This window comes from Electrona antarctica, assembly GCF_951216825.1.
Source record: "Electrona antarctica genome assembly, chromosome: 14".
NCBI classification, from domain to species: domain Eukaryota; kingdom Metazoa; phylum Chordata; class Actinopteri; order Myctophiformes; family Myctophidae; genus Electrona; species Electrona antarctica.
Window position 1 is genome coordinate 16,607,107 of NC_136795.1, and position 24,776 is coordinate 16,631,882.

The 24,776-nt window shown below is 44.7% G+C and overlaps 1 protein-coding gene across 2 annotated transcripts in view; it reads left to right on the forward strand.

The window, feature by feature from the left end:
- Positions 1–20,740, forward strand: part of elfn2b (extracellular leucine-rich repeat and fibronectin type III domain containing 2b) — a 94,809-nt gene extending 74,069 nt beyond the window's left edge. For both annotated transcript variants that reach the window (XM_079521212.1, XM_079521213.1), the window contains exons 3-4: positions 15,090–15,828; positions 17,063–20,740. In XM_079521212.1, coding sequence (XP_079377338.1) covers positions 15,475–15,828; positions 17,063–19,552 — 2,844 coding nt within the window. In that variant the 5' untranslated portion in view covers positions 15,090–15,474 and the 3' untranslated portion in view covers positions 19,553–20,740. The remainder of the gene's footprint in view (positions 1–15,089; positions 15,829–17,062) is intronic.
- The last annotated feature ends 4,036 nt before the right edge of the window (positions 20,741–24,776 follow it).

The following is a 24,776-nucleotide window of genomic DNA, read 5'->3' on the forward strand; positions in this document are numbered from 1 at the left end:
ATATGTCAAGGGATTGTTGTCCGTGTAAACAACAAATGATAAAGCATGGAACAAGTAATCACGGAAGCGTTCACAGATGGCCCACTTCATCGCTAAAAACTCCAGCTTCCCAGAATGCAGATGGTACCTTTTCTCTGACGGACTCAGGGTGCGGGAGCCATACGCTATCACTCTCATCTTCCCTTGCTGACGCTGATACAGTACAGCACCCAAACCAACCTGGGATGCGTCGCAATGTAACACAAAGGGCTGGGTGAAGTCAGGATATCCAAGTACAGGGGGTTTTGTGAGGGTGTCAATCAGCTGGTTCAACACTTCCTGGTGAGAGCTGGTCCACTGTATGGGTGTGCGTGATGATAACTGACCTTTCTTTTTCTTTACTATTTTCTTGTGTCTTCCTGCTGGTGGGTCAGATGTGTGCTCTTCAAGGTTTGGGACAGTTAGTAGGCTGTACAGTGGAAGGGCCACGCGGGAGAAATTGGGGATATAAGGCCTATAATAAGATAGGAACCCTAGCACCTGGCGCAGATCACCGACGGTGGCAATTGTTCTTCCCTTCAGATTCATCACAGGCGCCATCTCTGCGGGGTCCATGGTGTAACCTTCTCCGGTCACCATCCTGCCAAGAAATCGCACACTGGACTTAAACAGCTCACACTTCTTCGGAGTTAACTTAACACCATGCTCCTTGTAGCGCTGGAGGACTAAACTGACATGTTCCAGGTGTTCTTCAAAGCTGCTGCTGTGTACTAGGTTGTCGTCTAGGTATGGCAGAGAGACGGTGTCTCTCAGGCCAGCCAGACAATGTTCCATGCTCCTCTGGAATTCAGCAGGGGCGGAGCTCAGGCCAAATGGTATGCGGACCCATTCATAGAGCCCCCAGGGCGTGATGAAGGCCGTCAGCGGACGACTCGCTTCATCCAGGGAGCCCTGGTGGTAAGCCTTTCCCTGGTCTAACACAGAAAACCATGAGCTTCCCCCGAGTGCATCCAGCATATCCTGGATTCTTGGTATGGGATGCCGGTCTGCCACTGACTTGCGGTTCAGGTCTCTGTAGTCGCAACAGAGGCGCAGGCTGCCATCTTTCTTCCGGACGCAGACCACCGGCGATGAGTATGGTGACTGTGATGGCGTAACCCACCCCTTGTTCAACAGATCCTGCAGATATTCTTTTACTTCCTTGTGGAGTGGCTTTGGGACAGACATGTATGTTTTTTGTACTGGACTGGTGTCATTGAGGGTGATGTGCATCTGAAGAGAAGGTATGTAGCCTACATCATCGCTGTCGAATGCAAAGGCCTGACACTCCTCTCTCAACATTGTCTTTGCTGCTCTTTGCTGACCTTCTGAAAGGTGGTTGAGGTCCACTGGGGGGTCCCATTTCACGGGTCTCTCCTCTTGACTGTTATCGGACTGTGGTGCAGGGTGTGACATGTCTTCTTCCCTGTTGTACTTGGACTCTGTCCTGTCTGTCTGGTCAGGTAACGGCTGCTGATCTTTAGTCTGAATGGCTGCTGAGTACACAGTTTTGACAGATTCTAGGTGTCCAACAACTTGGTGACGGTCCAGGCAAATGATGTGGTTTGTGGTGTTGGTCATGGGTATCGGTACATATGGTACTTTCCTTTCTGGTACCTGCACCAGCACTTCATTGAGGACCACGCCCTCTGTTGTGGGATTAAGTATGTCAGGTGAAAAATACATGTCTTGGCCTCTAGCTTGTGAACTCACATGTGCTCGGATGTAGACAGTAGTAACTTCATTGGCTGGCAAGAACACAACTTTTCCACCCGTGCGCACAACGCCAGTATCTGGATCTGGAACACTGTCTTGCATGAGCTTCACCACATTGTGAGCGGTTTTCACGGAAATGGCAAATGCTTTACTCACTTTGTGTGTCAGCTGCTTTCTTCCATCTTTAGTCTTCCCCTCATTTCTGTTGATGATGGCTTCGATGACATTATAACCTATAATGGGGTCACTGGCAACTGCAGGATCGCTTGACACAAGTATTGGCACTTGTAGATTGCTTGTCATGTGAGTGTTGCTGTCCAACCGGAAGCTGACCTCAATCCAGCCAATATAGGGGATGGGCGTGTCATTGGCAGCGAGGACTGTCAGGGTCTCCTCCTCCAAGAGCTCTGAAATCGGGCGGGTTACTGTGTGGGGTAGGTGTATCTGTCGCCACGGCTCATTTACTATGCTGGACTGTGCCCCTGTGTCCCACAATACGTTAACTGGATGGTTATCCATAAAGCAGTTCACCATACATCTATTTCCTACAAGATCCACTAATCGTGACCGATGCTTGGGGGGTAGATACTGAACTGCATTTACAGCTGAATATCCCCCTGCTGCTGCTCTGGGTGCTGTCATAGTCACAGTTGTCGGGCTGGCTGGAAACTGCTTGCTTTGAGACATTTCATTCTGGGCTACTGGTAGTCCCGCCTCAGTAGTCCTTGGTCGTTTCCCGACGATGCTCTCTGTACTCTGCAGCCACGGGATAGGTGGCCCGCTTGCCCACATTTGAAGCAGTGTGAACAATTTTCACCCACCCCCTCTTCTCTGCACTTTTGGCAGCCTTTCTCTCGCTGCCTCGGTCCAGGAGGGCGGCGGCTTGTCTCCATTACTGTGAGAAACATCTGCTTCATTTCTGCGCGAAGTTCTTCCATGAGCTGCTGTGCATTAATGCTGTCAGTTTTAGTCTCTTTTCCTTTCACTGTTTTGACCGCCACTGCTATACTGGACTCCTTTGGTGTAGGGGGGTTTTGGGCTGGTGTGGAGTCTGTCTGGATTTCGGACTGTACTTCCTGCACTTTGGGATTCTTAAAAGCATTGACCCGTTTCCGTTTCTCCTGCCTCTCATTTTCAACCTTGGCTGCTTCATTTACTCTCTGAATTAGTTCTTCATCCGTGGTGCTCACATCTCTGAGGTGGGGAAGAATATGGAATTTCACAGAGTCATTCAATAGCCCAGTTTCAATTGAGCGGAGGAACTTGCGCTGAACGGTGATTCTGCTGTACTGCTCATCATTTTCCTCATTTTCTGTTTTCCACAACAGCTTCTCCTTCAGCTCAATTGCCCGGAATACAAAGTTCAGGGGGGTCTCTCTAGGATCCTGGGAGATGTTTATAAGCTGGTGGTAGAGCTCAGTGGAGCTGTCGACCTTGTAGTGACCATTCAGGATGGTGAGTAGTGATGTGAGGGTCAGCCCACGCTTTATCTCCAACATGTCTCTCAAGGGAAGCCCTGGACTGACAGCCCTGATCACGGCTTCCACAATCTCAGTCTCTGTGTGTCCTTTTTCTGTCCCCATCTCAATCTGGCGGACTAAGCTGAGATAGGATCATTTCTCCTTCTGCCCACTTTCTCCAATTTGCCCACATATTTTAAACTCCCTCCTCAATGTCACTTCAGGCAGTGTATATGTTGGCTCTGGTCGGCTCTTAAGTGGGGAGGCTGTGATCTTCTGGAAAGGTTTGTTTGGCAAGAAGTATTTCTCCTCTAATCCTTTCGTTGGAGCGGGCTCCTCTGTGCTTTGCCCTTTTTCTGGATTAAGGCATTCTTCATTTTTTTCCTCAATATGTTTTAGTACTAAAGTGAAATACTGACAAACCTCAGAATCCTCTTCATCTTTCTCAATCTGGTCCATCATGCTCTCTGCCCTCTTGATGAGTGCCCGTCTGGTCCTACTGTGGTGGTCTCCACTGTCCAGGCCATCACATTTCATGTACCTGCAGACATCCATGAGAAACTCCTCCTTCAGCTGCCATAGGGCTGCACTCACTTGATCACGCAGGAGCTGGCTGTTATCCATCTTACAGAAGGTTGATGAAGGCTCGGTTATTTATTGAGACCTCTGGTGTCTCCGTCTTGGGCTGGCTCGCCAAATATGTTACACATATGCAATGAAGAAGAATCCTCACTCCGGTGCAACACATTTATTTTAGTTTTCAGGATAGGGGAATCTGTGAAACAGATCACAGATCACACATCAGTTTACATTCAGTGTCTCATTCAGTCTGTACTGCACTGATCTGATCTGAATACTACAACTTCCTTGAACACAGTATTTTCAATAAACACTGCTGCAATAAACATAATACCGTAAGTGCCAAAACCTTCAGTTTAACATACAGTACATAACACAGCTTCAGCAGCAATCTTAGTAAATAGCACTTCTTATGTTGGTTGACTGAGAAATACAACAAGCACAACATTAGCTCCCAGAACACACTCTTAGAGAATAATGCAAATCTGCCATAAACAGACATTAATATTTTCAACATCTCCAAATAATCATAAAATACTCCAAAACTCTGTTACCAACTGCAAACATTATGTTGATGATTGACAGAAATATCACAGTCCAAACTTAATCAACATGGCTGCTGTGTTGCAGTGTTAGCCTGCTAAGTGCTAATGCTAAACACCAGGATAATCACAACTCATCATAAAACACTCTCATACTGAACTCATCTCTGCCCCATCTGCCCATTCCGATCCCCATTCATGCACACTCATGGAAATGTACTCTTTGGTCCTTATAGCAGCTCTTACCTGTGAAACAGATCACAGATCACACATCAGTTTACATTCAGTGTCTCATTCAGTCTGTACTGCACTGATCTGATCTGAATACTACAACTTCCTGTTTAACGTGTGCAAGAAACCACATGTAACAAACTCACAAAGCCTCAAAGCGCCCTCTGCTGTCCTTTTACTGTTACTGTTACAAAACAGTGTCTAGGCATTCTTAAATGCCTAAACTGAATGTCTGTACATTTTTAAATGGGGGGTGGTAGTGTTTCAGTGTTTCAGAGTTGTACCAACTGTTTCAGAGTTGTAATGCTTTAGTCTTTTTGAACCAAATAATCCCTAGGGGCCACACATGGTGCAGCCAATTTGGCATTACGTGAGTCCTAACTGGCTTTGGGAAACAACAACAACACATGCGTAGATTCTCTAGAGCACAGCCTTACATGTCTCATTAACTGGCCTCGGGAAACGGCACGTAAAGCCTCCTGCACAAATTAATTTAGAAGCAAACCCGTTTCCCGAAAGCCTTTGTAGCCATATACGCACACCTGTTTTACGCAGCAGTTTGAAAGAGCGACCTGGGGCAGTAGCCCTTCGCAGCGATAGGGAGGTAGGAGTGGTGAGTGGTGACTGAATTTTTCATCTCATTTAACTATAAAAACGTAGTCATTAAATTAATATTTTCATCTCAGCATCATCTAGAGAACTTCAGCCATATTTTTAATACTTGTTTAAGATTATCGGATGGCTTGTGACAGTCCATTTAGGAAACCTCGGCTCATATAACTCCATACGTCGGCTTCATTTTGCGCTGATCTGTTTCCACCATGCCCAAAAGAACTATCACATTTTTTGGATAGGCACGTCACATTACATGCAACATGAACCACCCAAATTTGTTTAATTTAGCAGTTATATCTTTAAACGACTCCAAACTAAATTCACCATGCACTCTCCTCAATTAAACTCACCACTCTCCTCCGCGTCATCAGTGCCCACCCGAGGCGGGGTTGGCAAAAGGGCCTTTCTGTGTGGAGTTTGCATGTTCTCTAACAGTAATTTTACAATAATTATAAATTGGGGGTCCCAGAGATAGAAATGCCATTAAATGGGGGTCCGTAGACTAATGCATGTCAAACCTTGAAATTAAATGGGTTGAGAATCACTGCTAGAGCCGTACAAATCTTCTCTTATGGGGGTCCCTGGCATACCTTTTCAAATGGGGGTCTGCGGGCTAATTAGTGTCAATTTGGGGTCCTTGACATGAAAAAGTTTGGGAACCACTTCCCTAGGGTAGGTACCCTCACAAAAAACATGCAGTAATCCTGGTCTCTAAACTACCTCCCCCTGGCCAGCCGGGGCGCCTGATGGAGGGGAAAGGAACTGGTTGGAATAACGTGTTCCTTCCACGCGCTACGTCCAACCGGGGACACTCCCCCCTGTCAGGTGAAAGGAAGCGGCTTGGACTCCTCATGCATATGAGGAAGCATGAGGTCAGTCCGCTGCCCTCCCCAGGTTGGCAGAGGCCCATGATTACATTAAATAATTAAATTGTGGTATAAAAATGTAAGAAAAAAATAAAATAAAGAAACTCACCACTCTCTCCCTCTCCCTCTTAAAAACAAATGCAATGATTTTTCAAAAGAATGTCATGAATAAAGAAATATAATAACACAAAATAAAATAAATTCCATAAATTAGAAAACAGATGTTTATGAAGTAGTATAACTGATAAGTGGATAAGTGGTTAACTCACCATCTTGCAGAAAGCCACAACCTCGCTTTCACTGTTGCATTTCAGAAAGTCTGATTCCACTCTGATGTTCTGATGGCTAATCGTAAACACAACACAGCCCTGAATCAATATCAACAGGTTGCATATTGAGGCTTGCCACAGGTTCCTGGTAAGGACACTTCCATTTGAACTGATAATGGCCCCGCTCCGAAATTCCGAATGGGGCCGATAAGATGGATGAGATACGGACCCAATTGCAAATGGCTGTCACTGCTGATGTTTACCCACTTAAAATTCAGGCAAGGGGAGTTTCATTGTGCCTAATGAAGCAGAAGAGACACATGCATCTGATGCCGAGGCGACCAGCGACATCCTACCCTGTTTACATTTGGGTTAATTGGCACTGTCGATCATCATTGCAGCAATTCCATGACAGCGTTGGAGGATCATTGTGAGGGGTGCATGTTTGACAACTGGAGATATGGACTGTGTGCATGAGCCAAAGGGTTGCGGTAGAAATGTTTATTTGTTTATCGCGGCCTGATGTGACTCCGAGTTGAGGCGGGCATGCATATATAACAGTAGCACTTTACAAATTGGGTTCAAAATACACTGAATATTTTTCTTCAGTGTATTTTGTCGACTACCTTTTTACCTCCCTGACGAAAACTAAATACAAACTAAATAAAAACTAAGCTATATACTAAATATATTGACAATTTCGTCAACAAATAAAAGAAAGAGACAGGAGTTCCTCAGGCCAATTTTAGAATTTCCATGTGAACACTATAAAATACAACCTTTTCTATATACTGTACATGTGAATTTCCCTGTATATTTAGGTTATTTAGGCTGAAATAAGTAAAATAACTAATGGGCTAATAGTAAAGCACACTTTTTATTCACACAAATCTGGTAAACACTATGTCTATTGCTGCGTGCAGCATGGTGCCTAATACGTTGTCTTTTGACTGAGTGAACATCTTCTGGTGTTTTGAGACTTTGGGAGAGAAAATTGTAATGCCTATAATGCAATTATAGCCTGTTCACTTTTTCTCGTCAGAGAGTGATTAAAAACAAGCACATCCCATTTCTTTGTTCTCCTGTATGAATGAATTAAAATTTATTGATTTTATATTTTTGCATAGGCCTATACTGTATCTTCCACTCCCGAAAAATAGAAGAATCTATATATTATGAATCTCTTTTGCTCACAGGATGTAATGAACAAAGACTGCTCTTGAATAAAATGGATTATGCAAAACTGTAAAGTTTATATTCTCTTGATGAAGGATAATGCTGCAGCACAATGTTTAAGAAATTGCAAGCTAAGGCCCTAGAATGTACTGTATCACACCATACACAAAATCCTGCATGACAGAATTCAAATACTTAATAATTTAAAGAGATACGTCAGATATAACAGGTTATTGAGGTTAACAAAGCAAGCAGCATGCAGGCACAAACATAGAATATGCTTAGATTAGCCTGCTTAGATTAGCCTGGAAACCAGACTGATTCGCTACGTTTGTCTTTTTCTCACTTTGCTATACTCAGTCTGGGCCAGGGTTCTTTTTGACTCCCATTTCAATTACGTAGTCAAGTCAGGAAGTGACTCGAGTTTTAACATTGGATAACATCCTGGAAATAGCATTCACTGCTTAAAACCATAGACAGGAAACATAATTATTAAAGTGCTGAGGAACCATAGTCAGGATTAAAACCACTTCATATCCGCTGAATCACAAGTGAAGACGGCACATTCAAGTCTAAGCTGATTTTCTTCTCTTTCTTTTTCTTTTCCTAATTCAATAAAACGGAGGTGAATTGGCCTCGAGCCTGAGGATGCAGCAGCCAAGAAAAGAAAATATATAGACTGGATTGTGTTATGCGTCGGTTAGTCACCCTTGGGATAAGACTCTTGACCGAAGCGCATTTGTCTTTGCCTCACACCGGCCTGGAACACGCACAAGTGGAACAGGCAGACACCTGAGGCTAACCAACCGCCACCTGTTTATGTGTTTACCACCCGGGAAGTTTAAACAGGCTACCCCACCACCACCTGTCCACTTGTTACCCACATTAAAAAACTTCTTTTGCCACGACTATGTGACCCATAAGACCGGTAGCTACAGTACACGCACGCACGCACGCACGCACGCACGCACACGCACAGTATGGTAGCATGACCTTCTCAAACTAGGTTGCAACCACTTTCCCTCCACAGGTACAAGCTAAAAATGTTCTCTCAAAAGCCCTCATTCATACTGTATACCCTCGGGTAGTCACCATTCTCATGCCTAGCGTACAAATGGATCAGTGCTCTATATGTGACTCATGCAACTCCCCTTCTGAGACCGGCCTTTCCGTCTCCCGCAGTACTACCAACCACACTAGTTGTGCAATTATGCATGCAAAGAAAATAAAAAATACACACACACACACACACACACACACACACACACACACACACACACACACACACACACACACACACACACACACACAGTCACAGTCACACACACAGTCACACACACAGTCACACACACAGTCACACACACAGTCACACACACAGTCACACACACACACACACACACACACACACGCTTGCTTCCACCTCCACTGCTACAGGGTCTGGGTTTCAGTATGTGGAGTGGAGCAAAAAAAATAAAAATAAAATAAATATATCACGTCTCATGTGGGAGCCAGGTTAAGGAGCATCATGCAGGAGAATAGACTACTATGTATGTGTGCGTGTGCATGCGACCACTTCAGTGGTTGGGAGTCCAAATTATACAGTACATATATATATATATATATATATATATATATATATATATATATTAGGTAATATAATAGTGTATGTGCATAAAGTGAACATTGTTTAACGTTGTTTAATGCAATCATATTGGACTTTTCTGTATGGATGTATGGGCTGTCAAGTCAGAAAGTCGTTTTTTGCCACTCAGTCAGTAGGCGTTCCAGCATAACTTCTGGGTTTGATGATGATGTCATCACGCGGATACTCTATAGGCTTACAGTATACTGTATGAGTGTACATGTATGTACTGTATATGCAATCACATGGTGCATGCAGGAATCAGGATGTTATGCAGAGTTGAATTTGCTATGCAGCCTCTGGGCCTGTGAATGAGCAGTAGCAGGCATCTTTGAACCTTGCGCAGCTGATGAGAGATGCAAACATTAGACGAGAACGGAGACGAGATCTACAGTACAGTATTCATGTCTCGCCAAGTTCCCTTTGTCCCTATAACGGTTGTGAAACTTCACAACTAGGACATGCGGTTCGCATTCACGTGTACTATGGGCAGCAGTCCATCCCATTTCTACAATTGTTCTTTAGCTTTCTTTAGCTTTCTTTTTTATTTAGCTGTGTGTCGATACATGAGGAAAAACAATAACTGATCTGGATTTGCTCGGTCAACTTCTCCTGCTTTGTGTCTGGCTTCAACATTTTGACGTCTGTCACAGCTTTATCTCTTGATCTATCCCCTTCCTTTCTCAATTCTTTAATGGAACCTTATAATACCACTAGTCTCATATAGAAGAGAAGTCCTCAATTAAACATTTTGACAAAGGTGGCCTTATTAATATGTCCCCCTGAATTTCACCCTCTCAGCTGTGCAATGTGCATGCTCCATCATTGCTTCTCTTGATGTTTTTTGCAATGCACAGATCTCATCTGTGACCTCATCTGTGGCACCCCACTTTGGTGCCCCACTAGTGAGAGGGATGTTGCTCGACCAATGTAACTCGGTGCAAACCACTTTGGTCCAGTAGAGTATAAGGAGCAGTATGGCCTCCAGGGACCACTAGCAGGGCATTTAGAGACTTAACCTCCTGCATAGAACTTTCATGGTAATCCTGCTTCATGTGCAACAGGTGAAGATACATTCTACTTCACTGTTTTCTGTATAAAGCATGTGTGTGTGTGTGTCGTGCGTGTGTGCGTGCGTGCGTGCGTGCGTGCGTGCGTGCGTGCGTGCGTGTGCGCGAGAGGAGTGCATGTGTGTGTTTTGGCCTAAAATGCCAGTAAATGTCAAACTAACTATGATGTAAAATCTCATTTTCAAGTTTTCGGTCGTGGCACAGAGCCAGAAATTGGTCTAATGAGGATGATAAGGGCAGTATGCCGTCACACCTCCTCTTATTAGTCAGCCAAGGTTAGCTCGGAGGATCAAGACGTATAGCTTGGCATGCAAATGAACTGTGAACCGTGTTCACCATGGTAAATGGACGTGTCTGATGCCTCGGCATACGTTTGCTGCAACGCTTTTGACCATCCATCCCCACACATTATCTACAGAACACCATCTGCTCTGGCTTGTTCCATCTTGGCCTCTCCGCGATAAACGTGTTTGTGTACCATCTATACATCTGTACCTGACTGTCTCCCTGAATGTCACCGGAAACCCTCTGCAAAGCCACTGAGGTGGTACGTGGCATGATGACCTGGGGAAGGGACACGTGTTTATTGTAGAGACTAAGGCACTACCAATACAAATTGGCCGCTACAATAACCTTAATAATAGAGAAAATACATCATAAATACTGAAACCAGATATATTCATTAAGGAAAGTTATGCATGCACTATGTGTACTATGTAAACTCTTAATTTCCATTTTCCAGGCGACCCCCCAAAACAATTTGGCGACCCACTGGTTGAGAACCCGGATAAATCTAATGCAATATGCACTTTGGTGAATTGTATCATGAATTTATCAAATAAATCAAATCAAATCAAAGGGCAACGTGGTACTGTAAAAGCCATGCAGAGCAAATGGAATTGTGCTGTCATGACAGAGGGGATGGGTCATTACAGTCACACATCTGCGCCAAAAGCGTTGTGGCAAAGGCAATTTAGCATGATTTCTTGCAGGTGGTAGGCAGTGGCGGTTTTGTGCTGTTTGGTTTGTTTGACTTACATTGCAGTGATTGGCTCACTGAAAGAAAACTACAAGCAAACCAAGTGGGGTCACCCACGGTGCTTCTTTCCTATTGGTTGACGCCAAAGGGCAAAGTTCACAATTGTTGGACACCAAGCTTCAGACCCAATGAAAGCGTTGCTGTCAAAATGCTGCACCCAACACTCCAAACCCTTGCTCCGACTTAGAATGAAAGTGTGTGGGACGCTTCTGAAGCATGCGTGTGACCGTGCATCGATTAGCGTGTCGTTATGATCACAGATCCAGCTCAGATTCTAATTAGATTGTCTCTGGCCAGGTGTGACTGCTCAAATCAGCCATCACCGATGCCACGGCGCCTGTAAAGTCGACATCCACAGTCTGTTACATCACCAGATTCACCACTGCTTTGAAATGGCTAAACGGTCCATTAAAGTAGCCACAGCAGGGAAGGCATGCTATCAGATTTTATATCCAGATGATGGTGCATAAAAACAGTTTGCATACCGGTATTACAATTCTCCAGCAGTAATGACTGAAGAAATAAATGGACCAGGCTTCTTGGCTGGGAACCTCCAGGGAGGTTGGCCTGGAATAGCTTGGAATCCAATTTCCTGTCAAATGTCAGAATTTGGAACACATGCAGGGTAAACGGGGCCTGTTCCATATACTGAGAGACAACTTTTCTTAAGTGGGATGCCGGGGTGAAAGGAGCGAGTGTAAGGGTGTTAGACGGAAGCAGACACAGAGGGAGGGATTTAAGCCTGAGGAATAGAAAGACAGACGGATAGATATCGGGGAGAGGGATTTCTGAGAGAAGGAATGAAGAGACGAGAATCAGAGGCAGAGATACACATTAAAATCCTCAGCATTCGTTTAACTCTAGTGTATACAAATGTACCACTACAGGTCCATGTGGTTACATTTTCACGATCAGACTGAGAATGTACTGTTTATGCTGCAGAGAGTGCATATTTTCATAGCTACAGTGAGGGATTTGGGGACGTGTGTATGTGAGTGCGTGCGTGCGTGCGTGCGTGCGTGCGTGCGTGCGTGCGTGCGTGCGTGCGTGCGTGCGTGCGTGCGTGCGTGCGTGTGTTTGTGTGTGTGTGTGTTTTCTCTGCTGCCAAGCTGACAAGAAGACTGTCTGTCACGACTGGCTCCTAATCCGCTCCTTATGTAAATACTTGACTGCAATTCAAATGGCATGCAGATGACAGAGAAAGCTTAGGTGTGTTGATGGGGCGGGGCCTCACGATAAGGGTTGTCGGTGGAGACAATCGCCTGTCAGCGTTTTTGGGTGATTAATAATGCCTCGGTTTGCATGTGATGGGAAGAAATACAAAACTTCATAAAAGTGCTCTGTCTGAGGAACGAATTCCAGACAGTGGTGGAAGAAGTATTCTCGGATGTTTACACAATGTAGAAATACTCACATCAAAATATGCTTATTACCAAGGGTGTGTCGAACGCAGATGTCTGCAGCATCTGCAGTGACAGACATTTACTTAAGAACCATGGATAGTAGCTGTCGTTACTTTAGGACCATGGACAGCAGCTGTAGTGGCAGTTACTACAGAACTCTCTCTCTCTCTCTCTCTCTCTCTCTCTCTCTATTTATTTATACTTCGTCATCTTATACTAAAATTCCTGGGCTACCTCAGGGGCCCCCAGGGGCCACATGCGCCAATCGGCACCAATCTTGGCATGCACACTCAAGTGTGCAGGGGTCTGCCATGACAATACTGGCACACTGTTCTGCCATGAAAATAGTCAGAATATTTAATTGAACACGTGTGTGTTGCTATAGCAGCATTTCGCACTTCAATTGGCCATAACAAAGTGGTGGTAGTGGAGTAAAAAGTATAATGTTTGTGTCTTTACATGTGTACTCCATTACACATTATTTGCACATAAAGTTTTTCAAAATTTATGGGGGATGGGGGCATGCACATTTTAACATGATGTGAAGAACAATGACATTTGGAGAGAGATAAGGTGCTGAGATGTCTGTAAGCTGAATATGTCTGACCTATTTGCTTTTCCCAGCGTAGAATTTATGCAAGAAATTAAGTCTTACAAAGGATGATTCAAGATTTAAAGCTTCAAACGGATTCATTTGTTATTGAATTATACATGTTGGTGCGACATGCTCCGCTGGCTGTGCTAACAATTAAATGACAATTTAAACAAGATAAAGGTAATACTGGATGAAATAGAATACAAGTACAGTAAAACAAATACAAGCATATAAGGTAAAATGTTTTGCAGCAATGTAGAGTGTATATGAAGGGAGAATAATGTAGCAGCAACGATATGCATAATATACATTCATAAATAGTTTAAGTACAATATGTGCAAAGTACAATATGTACAGGGGAAACCCCCCTGTACATATTGTACGAAAAGGAAAAGATAATTAAAAACTGTGAGGTGTTAACGGATTGAAGGCGCTTGACCAGGCAGTTACGTTGTTTTCTTCATTGTTCAGACCTCTGACAGCTTCAGGGGGGAACAAACCTCATGCTGTGTGTCTTTGTGGTGACCTCGTGACACTGCAGGCGCTTGCCTGTCCACACGGCCACAAACAGTCCACTAGTGGCGTGATATTTGTCCTTTAGATTCCTTTTTGCTCTACTCAAGTCGCCTGCTGTGGTAGGTGGATGTGATGTGGACTGCAGAGATAGCAGTGTTGTACCGTAAGATGGGATAGGTGCAATCTGTTCCCACCGCCCACGCATATGCATATGTGCATTTTTTGTACGGGTGGGTTGGCACATGCTTTTTTCACACAGAGACACACGCACGCGCACGCATGCCCCATATCATATGCACGCATGTGCGGCCACACACGCGCACGCACGCACGCACGCACGCACGCACGCACGCACGCACACGCACACGCACACGCACACGCACACGCACACGCACACACACAATAAACAAGAGATTTTGCTCACACAATAAGTGGTACAACACATCAGTGCGTTGCTTAGTTTAGAACCTTTCTGTGATCTTCCTGGTTGATGTCCCGGAGCTTATGAGTGAGAGTGATGCCATAAAGTGCTGCTTTTGAAGGGATTAGTTAATCCGTATTTAATCCGTGACTTGAGCTATATAAACCTTGAGTGGGAATGGGAAAGATTTATGATGCAAATATCACGGATTTCCATAATGTATACTGTAGTAAACGACATTCTAATTTGCCATCAAATACTGTTTTGTTGTTGTTTTCTATATGGCTGCCGTATGATGGTGCTTTGAGCACTGCTGTTGTGTATCGGCGTGACTAAATTCAGTGTTTACTAAATGGGTGGAACACGGCCTCTCTTAACTAACGAGGATTTACAAAAAGTGAAACCTAACTGAAACTGTATTGTGTTTACAAAGTAAAATCATAGCATAGTTTTAGAGTTTGCTAATTTATTCCATACCTGATGTTTTCACCCATTTAAAAAAATAGCCGATCTACAATCTTGTTGTTAGCTTGTTGATCAGCTATTTTCACTATTTTTTGAACTTTTGCAATCGGACAAATAGAACTACACTAAAACTAATGAAAACTAAGTTAAAAGTAAGCCTTTTAAAAAAAAAAAAAAAACTAAACTAAGCTACCAAACCTACTCAAAAGTAAACTGAAAAGTAAATTGAAAACAAAAATAATCTTGGAGTGTGCCATAGAACTGCAGGGGGTGTCAAAAGACGGCTGCATCCAGATAAAGACATACATTAACATTTTCCAAATGCATGAAAGTGGGACGTACTTTAAGTGAGAGGAGAAGTTTGACAACCGCTAGCTGGCAGTGATGTGTTCTATATTTACACGTCTATTTATGGATGGATGTTCCTGTGCTCATTCTCATGGATGTTTCCTCCTTTCTTCAACAGATTTTCTGTTCTTCCGAGGACTCGATCGCCAGTCCATCCGGCGGAGTGAGGTAGAGCTGACGTCCATGCAGAGAGTATGAGGATAAGCTGTGTCATCCCACACTGCAGTCCCACAGCATGTGGCACAACATGGGTCCCCTGTTGAACAACATGATGACCATACAGCTGTGACTCCAATTGTCCTGCCCCCCCTCCTCTTTTCTACACCCAAGCCAGACCCTTTTCCTTTTTTCTACATCGCTCCTACCTACCTGAGCTTGTTCCGTCTCTCTCTCTACCTCTCTCTCTCTCTCTCTCTCTCTCTCTCTCCACTTCTTCTGCCTGTCCCCACCTTTCCTCTGCTCTCATTTCTATCTCTGTCGCTTCTCCTCCCCTCGTCGTCGCCATGCGTAGCATTTCTCTCCCTTCCTCCCCCTACCACCTCTGCTCCCTCCTCCTCCTCCCCTCCCTCCTCCTCGTCCTCCATCTTCCCGGCACGGTCAGAGGGGACTGCTGGCTCATTGAGGGGGACAAAGGCTACGTGTGGCTGGCTATCTGCAGTCAGAACCAGCCGCCGTACGAGACCATCCCGCAGCACATCAACAACACGGTCCACGACCTGCGGCTGAACGAGAACAGGCTGAAGGCCGTGCTCTTCACCTCCATGTACCGCTTCACCAACCTGACGGACCTCAACCTCACCAAGAACGAGATCAGCTACATCGAGGACGGGGCCTTCGCGGGACAAGCCAACCTGCAGGTGATTAGTCTCATGCACGCTGCCATGCATGGCGATCGGAGGTGTCTGCCTACCGAATGTCAGGGGACAGCTGTCCCAGCTTGTATAGCAGTGGTTCTCAACCTGCGGGTCGGGACCCCAGATGACAGTGAGGTGACAATTTAAGGTACTTTTAAGACCTTTTTAACACCTAAAAAATAAAATACAATCTGTGGAACCGAGTCAAATATTGAATGCCTCAACTCCTAGTGCTTGTTAGGGAGGGGGGTCCCCAGTTATTTTAGGGGGTCACGGCCTGAAAAAGTTGAGAACCAATGTTGTAGAGAACAGCTGCTTACGCCTAATGCTAATGGATAGAAATCATATCACATTATTATGAGGGGAACCCTTGAGACTGGATTGCTTCTGCAATGCATTTTTGTGTCTTTCTTTCTTTCTTTCTTTCTTTCTTTCTTTCTTCAATTATATTTTATTGACAGATAAGTATTAATATACATGAAATGTTTTACATGGCATAATGCCAATATTGGTTATACACATACACATAATAGGCTACAGATAACAAGCAAATAAAAACAAGCAACCTAATATTGAACAAGCAGGCAAAAATAAAACATTGTGGAGTTCAGTTACCGTATACTGTATGGCCCAGCCTAGCTAACTGATACCCTCAGCTTGTTGGACCCCCAATGCTCCCATTAATTAAAGGGAAAATAATATTTGAGAAGGATGAGAAGGAATTTATAAATGAGGGTGGGAACTTGTGGTGGGTTGTTCTAGTGGACCAGGGTCAGATTGAGTCTAAATTGTTAAATTGAGTAATGAATGCCTGCCAGTACTTGTGTTAGTTGAACCCTTGATTGTAAATTAGATTTCAAAAAGAGCATGACATATTTTAACCTAGATGAGGTCTTTGGTGGTTTGCTAACTTTTAAATGGAATAGGATGGCGACAGGCAATGAGAGAGCAAAATGAGATCCCACTAGCTTGCACAAGTCAACAGTAAATCAATACATTGATATGTAATACCTCAGAGATTGAGTGTTTCCAAAAATGAAAACATTTGGGACTTTTTTTTTTACCCTAATTGTTTTCACCAAATTTTAGCAAAGGCTTAACAACCACAGAAAGGTCAAATCAGAAGTCTCAAAATCTCATTCATGTCCCCAGATGTTACACTCAAGTTAGCTTTCGCTTCTGACCAAACCAGGTCAAGTAATACAAAGTTCTGAAGATGTTTCCCTGTTGCTTTCAGGTTCTTCAATTGGGCTACAACAAGTTGACCAACCTGACGGAGGGCATGATGAGAGGCTTGGGGCGCATGCAGTGCCTCTTCCTCCAGCACAACCTTATCGAGGTCATCTCCAACAATGCATTCTGGGAGTGTCCGAGCCTCAACAGCATTGACTTGTCCTCCAATAAGCTTGCCCGCATCGACCCAACCACCTTCACGGTTCTCAGTCGACTGATGGTATGCGAACTGGCGGCAAACCCATTCCACTGTGGGTGTGATCTTTATATTTTCCTAACTTGGTTAGAGTCGTTCAACAACGTTACGCACACCTATGACCGGCTCCAGTGTGAGACCCCCAGGGAGATGTTTGGTTATCCCCTTCTGAGTCCCATTGCTGCTGGGCATGCTGGTCGTAATGCCAAGAACATCCTGTCCTCTGTCTGCCGAGACGGAGTGTTGATTCCGGGAATGACTTCACTCCCGCCGGATCTGGATGGCCCTTCTGGAATGGGGCCAGAGATGTTTGGTGGTGTGGGGCCCTACAACCAGCCTACCACCTCATCTTCGTCCACTGAGCACAGTTTCATCCCCAGCATCAAGCTCCACCACGTGTCCCTGTCCTCTGCCTCTCTCCTGGTGCAGATTCCCAGGCCTTACAGCAAGATGTACATTCTAACCCAATACAACCACACCTACGTGTCTGACGTCATGAACCTGAAGAACAAAAAGGAAATGATCACCCTCAGCAAGCTCATGCCCCACACAAACTACACCTTCTGTGTGGCATCCATCCGCAACTCCCAGCGCTACAACCACACCTGCCTCCAGTTTGCCACCCGAACTCTGAACCCAGACGACATGCTTCCCACACCGTCCACCACCACCCACTACATAATGACCATTGTGGGTTGCCTGTTTGGCATGCTCATCATCCTAGGCTTGGTCTACTATTGCCTCCGTAAGAAACGGATGCACGATGAGAAGCAGAAGTCCATATGTGTCAAGAAAACCATCTTGGAGATGCGCTACGGGCCTGAGGTGGCAGCTGCGGTGGGAAATGACCCGTCGGCTGTCCACAAGCTCCAGGAGCAGTCTAGGGAACACCACCAGTACCAGCACCACCATGGAGGCAAGCTACCTATGTCGGCATCCTCTAGCTCAGGCATGCTCCATTCAGCCAACACCAGCTCCTCCAGACTTTCCTCCATCCCACAGGTGGAGAAGATGGCAACCGCTTTTTCCGAAGCTTTGGGTAAAGGGAACTACATGGATATCAGGACTGGGGGGATGGGGGATGGAGGGATGAGGGGGGACGATTTGAGGGATGATGACGGAACAGATATCGGGGAAGACTCGGATGACGATGGACGAGGGTCTGCATCGGAAATCTCCACTATTGCCATGGAGGTGGACAAGGTCAACCAGATCATCAACAACTGCATTGATGCGCTGAAGCTGGATGCTGCAGCAGTTGCTGCATCAGGAGCCTCCACTAACCCTAAAGTCTCCCCCACCTCACCTCCCCCTACCAGCACATCTTCCCTAACCCGTGGCATGATCCCTCAGTCCCAGGGACTGACAGATACCTGCCAGGTCGTTCCTATCACTAAGATTCCCCCACCTCCTCCACTCCCAGCCTTCAATGCCACCCTCTGTGAGCGCCCAGGGATCAGTGGTGGCGGCTTTGTGCTCAGTCCCCCTTACAGACCCCCACCTCCAGCGACAGCCGTCCGTCCCATACAGCGGCACATGAGTGCGGATGCAGCTGTGGTGATGGTCAATTCTGTCAAGAAACAGCCTAGCACCAACTCCTGCGGCTCCATGGGCCGAGACCGGGACCGCGGAGCATCCAGGGTTTACAGCCTGGACGTCCCTGAACCCAGGAGCCCCGATTCCTGCAGTCAACAGCAGCAGCAGTACCCGGAGCGGGCCAGCCCTGTGGGCTGCGGGGAGCCCATGGAGAGGATGCCTCTAGTGGGGAGCGGGGGTTGTGGCGGAGGGGGTGGTGGTGGTTGCGACAGTGGTGGTGTTGGTGCCCAACATCAGGACAACCAGCAGCAGCAGCAACAACATCACCACCATCAGCAGCAGCAACAACAGCAGCAGCAGCAGCAGTTGGAGGTACAGCAGGACTACCACTGCTCGGAACACCGCCACTCCGTCCCAGCACTCTACTATGAGGGCTCCCACCAGGGCTCCCCAGCCCAGAGGGTATCCTTCCTCAAGCCCCTGACCCGCTCCCGTAAGGACGCAGCCTCCTATTCCCAGCTCTCGCCTGCCCGCCAACAATCCAGCTACTCGGGTTACTCCTCTAGCCCGGAGTACTCCTCTGAGAGCTCGCTCCGCATCTGGGAGCGCTTCCGCCCCTATCGCAAGGGCCAGCGCGATGAGTCCTGTTACGTCACGGCGGGGAATGCCCTCCGCAAAAAGGTGCAGTTCGCCAAAGGCGAGGACCTGCACGACATCCTCGACTACTGGAAAGGCGTTTCCGCACAGCAGCAGAAGCTGTAAGAGCGGAGTTAAGAGTGAAATGCAGGAAACAGAGTTACCATACTCCTGTTCCCGACTGGCTGGCTTGCACCGTTCAAAGAACTTGGAGAGAAAAAAGAAAGGTGTAATTTTTGCCTTTGGATATTTAGGCATGCTAGTTGTATAGAGTATTGTAAACAGAGGCTGGTCTGTGGGACCGTGCTGAAGTTAGAGCCATTGCGATGTTTGATTTTATACTTCAGTGAAAAATTCTATGTGTCATTCAGTGTTTGGGGACTGAGCAGTGGGTAACACTGAACTGGGTGAGGTCATGATTTTTAGACTTTCTCAGTGCCATGTTTTCATTTATGGGGAATTACAGGAGGTACGCTTGGATAAACTTCATATTCGTGTGTGTGTGTGTGTGTGTGTGTGTGTGTGTGTGTGTGTGTGTGTGTGTGTGTGTGTGTGTGTGTGTGTGTGTGTGTGTGTGTGTGTGTGTGTGTGCGCGCGCGCGTACATGAGTCAGAGAGTATGTTTTATTAACCTCATACTGTATATGTTTAGGTGCTACATTCATTTGTTGACCTGCAATGTGTGCTTATGCATGGATGGAGGGAGATTGGGGTTGGGAGTGGGTTATGTAAGCTTAATTGAAGAAAAACAAACAAAAACAAACATTGATTTCATGATCAGAGCTGTGAAGAGGCAGTCACTAGCTCCCTCGTCAAGATTCGCCACACGACTAAACAAACCATTTGCATTTCAATAGTGTCTGTCATGCATCACAAGACTGCAGAGAGAAATGAAAACAGAAGGAGATGATCATCAATTTAGATAGAAGGTAGTGACATCACAGCCATTAGGGGACAGTCTCCAGTATTGCTTTGGTCTCTTAAAAGTGTCCAAAACATTTGTACCTAAAATCTAAAATGAATGATCCCTGACTCCAGTATGTTTGACTCTTATAATGAAGGTCAGGGTTTTAGATGGAGTGGATTTAGTTGAATCCCGGAGGGAGTAGATGTCAAATACACAGCTCTGCCCCTTTAAGGATGTTTGCTGTGTACTGTCAATAGGGCTGTTTTACCCAAGGCGAGCAGAGCAGTGACCATTGTACTCACAGTGTCCAATTGTATTAAATAAATGCATGCCCCACATGTGAAACAGTGATCATTTCATGAAAGACAGAGGGAAAGCAAGCGATAAAAAGGGAACAGAGGCAGCTATTTTGTGGGCCATCATGAAAATACGATATAAGTTATACTTAGTTAGCTCAATCTTAAAGACAGGGCAACAGATGCTGTCTAGATTTGCCGTAGTATGTGAATATCTCAAACAATAAAGAATCTGAAGTCACTTATCTGTTGCCCTACCTTCAAGTCCGTTTTACAAGTAGTTCACAAGGAAAGCTATTTGTATCATTTGATGTGAGCACACAAAATCCTTTGGTCTTTGTCAACACAGTAGATCGGTCTGCACGCATATGAGGTGATATTATTTGGAACGAATGTGGAGGTGACCCACTTCTCCTGGCTTTACTCACAACTCACGAGAATTCCTGACCTTGTCTCCCAGCGAAATTACCTTGTTTAATTTCCTCATATTGAAATTGAACGTGGTGGTGAGGGAAGGGACACATTTAATTACTACCAACACATTCTATTTCTGGAATTTAATACCATTGTTGTCTATTTTAATCATAGACGACTTAATTAGTCAATTAACAAAGACTGTCAAGGGAGTATGTGTTCATGCTCTTACGCTCTCCTGCTTGAGTGTGCAGGCTTTTGCCAGGGTGGATTGCACGCCATTGATTTGATTAGATCTGCTTTGATTGCTATTTAATTGCAAGATGTCAGCGTTTTTGTCCTTTGGCTGATTCACCCAGTCTGACCTACAACCTTGAGGGCAACTAATCCACAATATTGGATTATTGACAGCATAGGAAAAAACTATGACTAATGGGTTTAGTATTCAGCTCCACACATGCCGTGCACCATGCACTGATTTCATATTTGAGCAGCCTGCTTCTTGTGGGAGGTCACAGTCATCCCATATCTTACACAGCATTGTCTTTTAGCTACTTGTTGGAGAGCTAATCCTCAAGTAATGTGACACTGCATGTGATTGGCAGCATTGAGCAGCAAGGTAACCTTTAAGGTTTGTTCCAAATGAACATACAAACACAACATCTCCGGCAACTGACCCTTAAGTGAAAGTCGAAGAGAAACTGTGAAGTGCATTTTTGCCATCAGTTCAGTAAAGTGATCACCACATTAGCATTCACGGAGGCATTCCGGGAGAAAATAGCAGGTGTAATGAAATGTCGACTTTCAGTATCCTTTTCTCTCCCTCTTTATTCGTCTTATTCGCTCTCTCAATCGCTGCCAGCCACAGCTGTGGATTTTCATTTAGCCCAAATACCAGCCCTTTCTCCCCTCCCTCCCTGGTCTATTTTTTTGGCAGGGTTGGGGCACTGAACACGACGCTGTTCTATGGAGCTTCATCGCCCAACACCTGTTCCCTTTTATTCAATGAGAAAAGCTAGAGATTGCCTTTTCACTCCACTAGACGGAAATTGGGTCTGCTCTGCATATTTTAGCGTTCTGTTTTGCCTTTCTCCAGTCTTTCTTTCTTTCTTTCGACCAATGTCATTTGAGTGAATTCATGTATGTGTGTGTTTTTATGCTAGATATGGGATGAATGGTTGCAGTTGTGCTGGTGTATAATGGTTCAGTTTATCTTGGTGTTTCCTGTTTACCTCCCTTTCTGCTGTCATCTCTCTCTGTATGAGTGTTTGAGCGACAAGTTTTCTGCCATCATTGTTTACAATAGAAGGAACAACATCAGGTGAGGGGCCACAAACTCACTCTTCAGAATCACAAGGGTGTGTCGTATTGTAGACAACTTTCCGCTGGATCTACACAAAGAGAAACAAATTGACAAATAAAGTAAAGGACCTGTGGATGAAAAAATGAGACTCCCACTTATCTCCTGTCTTTTGAAAGACCAGTCAAAGTTTTCAAAGGAACTTGCTGCCGGTGGCTTACTGTGACTGACTGAAATGTGTACTGCCTCGGGACACAGGATTTCTGTGCTGGAACTTTCCAGGAACACAATGTCTAAGGACCTTTGTCTGGCCCCCGCGAATTCTGAACTCCCATTATAAGTTTACAGAGACAGACATTGTTGATGAGTGTCACACCGAGAAATAGGTCGGTAATTCATGAAAGGCCTTTTGGACTTTTCATTTGTCCAAATGAAGGCCCATAAAACCGTTTGCGCTGCCATTTTTGCATATCCATACCCATCAATATTATATAGTGTGACAAGAAGTCATGAATATCATTCATGTTTTTGCTTGATTTGGAAATTTTACCCTCTGTTTTTTTATACTTATTAACAAGTCAAAGGATTATTAGGAGAAAGACTGAAGTTTGTTCAAGTGCTCTCCTGCTCACCACTGACACCACCACCCAGGCTTGTGGAACATCTCTACATTATGGGAATGCTGGCCCCATTTGTAAGCATTTTAATGGACATACTGTATGAGCATTTACATTTTTTCTAATGATTTGTACAAAAAAGAAAAGAAAAAAAAATATGAGTGCTCTGCAGTGGTCATAGTATGCCTGCTATTACATCATTATCGATTATCGCTAGCAAGTAGTTCAAGTTTACTGCCCTACAGTACAATGGGACCAATGGGTGATGGCTTTTTATTTTTTATTCTAAAGCACTAGTTTATACTAGATCAAAATGAACAAATGTTGATAATCTGTGACATTTTTTAAAAACTTGATTTTATTTTTTGTAAGCATTCTACTATGTAAGCACCCACGCCTATCACCGGCAAAAGGTCTTGATATACAATTGTTAACAAAAGTGGAAAAACTTTTCCAAAAGCTGTATAGCTGCAGTGTTGAAGAGGGTCAGCATTTCCCCTCCCAAAATAAACCGTATATAGAATCTCTGCTCATGTAAAATGGATGGAGGTGTTTTACTTTCTCCCTTTGGGTGGTGTAAATGTTGGCTCTGAAGACAAAACATCCAGCTTTGTTTTGTGGCTTAAGAGAAACGGAATGGTAGATGGATTCTAGAATTCCACCTGCTACTATCAATTGTCATTGTATAGGAATAGGGCCACCAAATATGAGCTGTCATTAGGAAAATGTTATTTCATGTAGGCCAACGAAAGACAAATTAAATCAATGTGTTGCTTGTAGTGGTTTACAGTACACGCGCGTGACTAACAAGTTGCAGTATTATCCAAGCAGAAAGTGGATATGAAGCAGGTCTTTTGCATAATCTTAGTTGGAAATTAAAGTACTCGTACATATAAGAAATTTACAATTTAAGCATTTAGCAGACTCTTATCTAGAGTGACTTGCATGTAAGTAGGTTGCAAAGAAAAACAATCAGCAAGTAACTAAGCATCAATATGTCACCCTGGTTATAATTGTGGGGAAAAAATAAACAGACGCAAGGTGTCTTATCCTTTTACCTGTGCTATTGGGTCATGTACTGTATCATTATGGAACACAACCCACAAAGCCCTGTTCACGTGCCATTCTGTATTGCTGTTGTACATAAGCCCCTGGAGGAAGGATTATTCAAACATAATGCGACCTTGTTGCAGCACTAACCACCCATAGTTAATTTAACTCAGAGTAGGTCTGCTCCATTTCTCACTCTACACCAAATATACCGTATTGTGCCAAATATAAGACGACTCTGATTTAAGATGACCCCCATTTTTTAATGGCTATTGAAAAATGTCTAGGATATTTCCAAAAACTTATATTCAGCACAATAGGGTATTTGCATTGCGAAATGTAGATCTGCTATTTTCCGCCAAATGTTCGCTCCGGAATAGGCATACTAGGGTTCACGATTAAAGGACCACTTCACCACTTTTCAACATCTCTTCATATAATTGGTCCTCACTAATGTTCATGATAAAACACCACCATTTTTGAGTGGTGTAAACCACTCCTACAACTGGCTTTTGTGTGCATAAAAAAATGACCATGGTTGCTATGTTCAAAATAATTTCTGACGTAATTAAATCACACCCGGGTGAACTGGATGACCGTAGCAACCGTGGTCATTTTCTCTGCGCAGAAAAAGCCAGTTGTGAAATCACATCCGGGTGTGATTTCATTACGTCAGATCAGAGCTGATCAGGCTACATAATACCTTACCTTATTTCATTACGTCAGACATTACGTCAGACCACAGCTGATCATGCTATATAAAACCT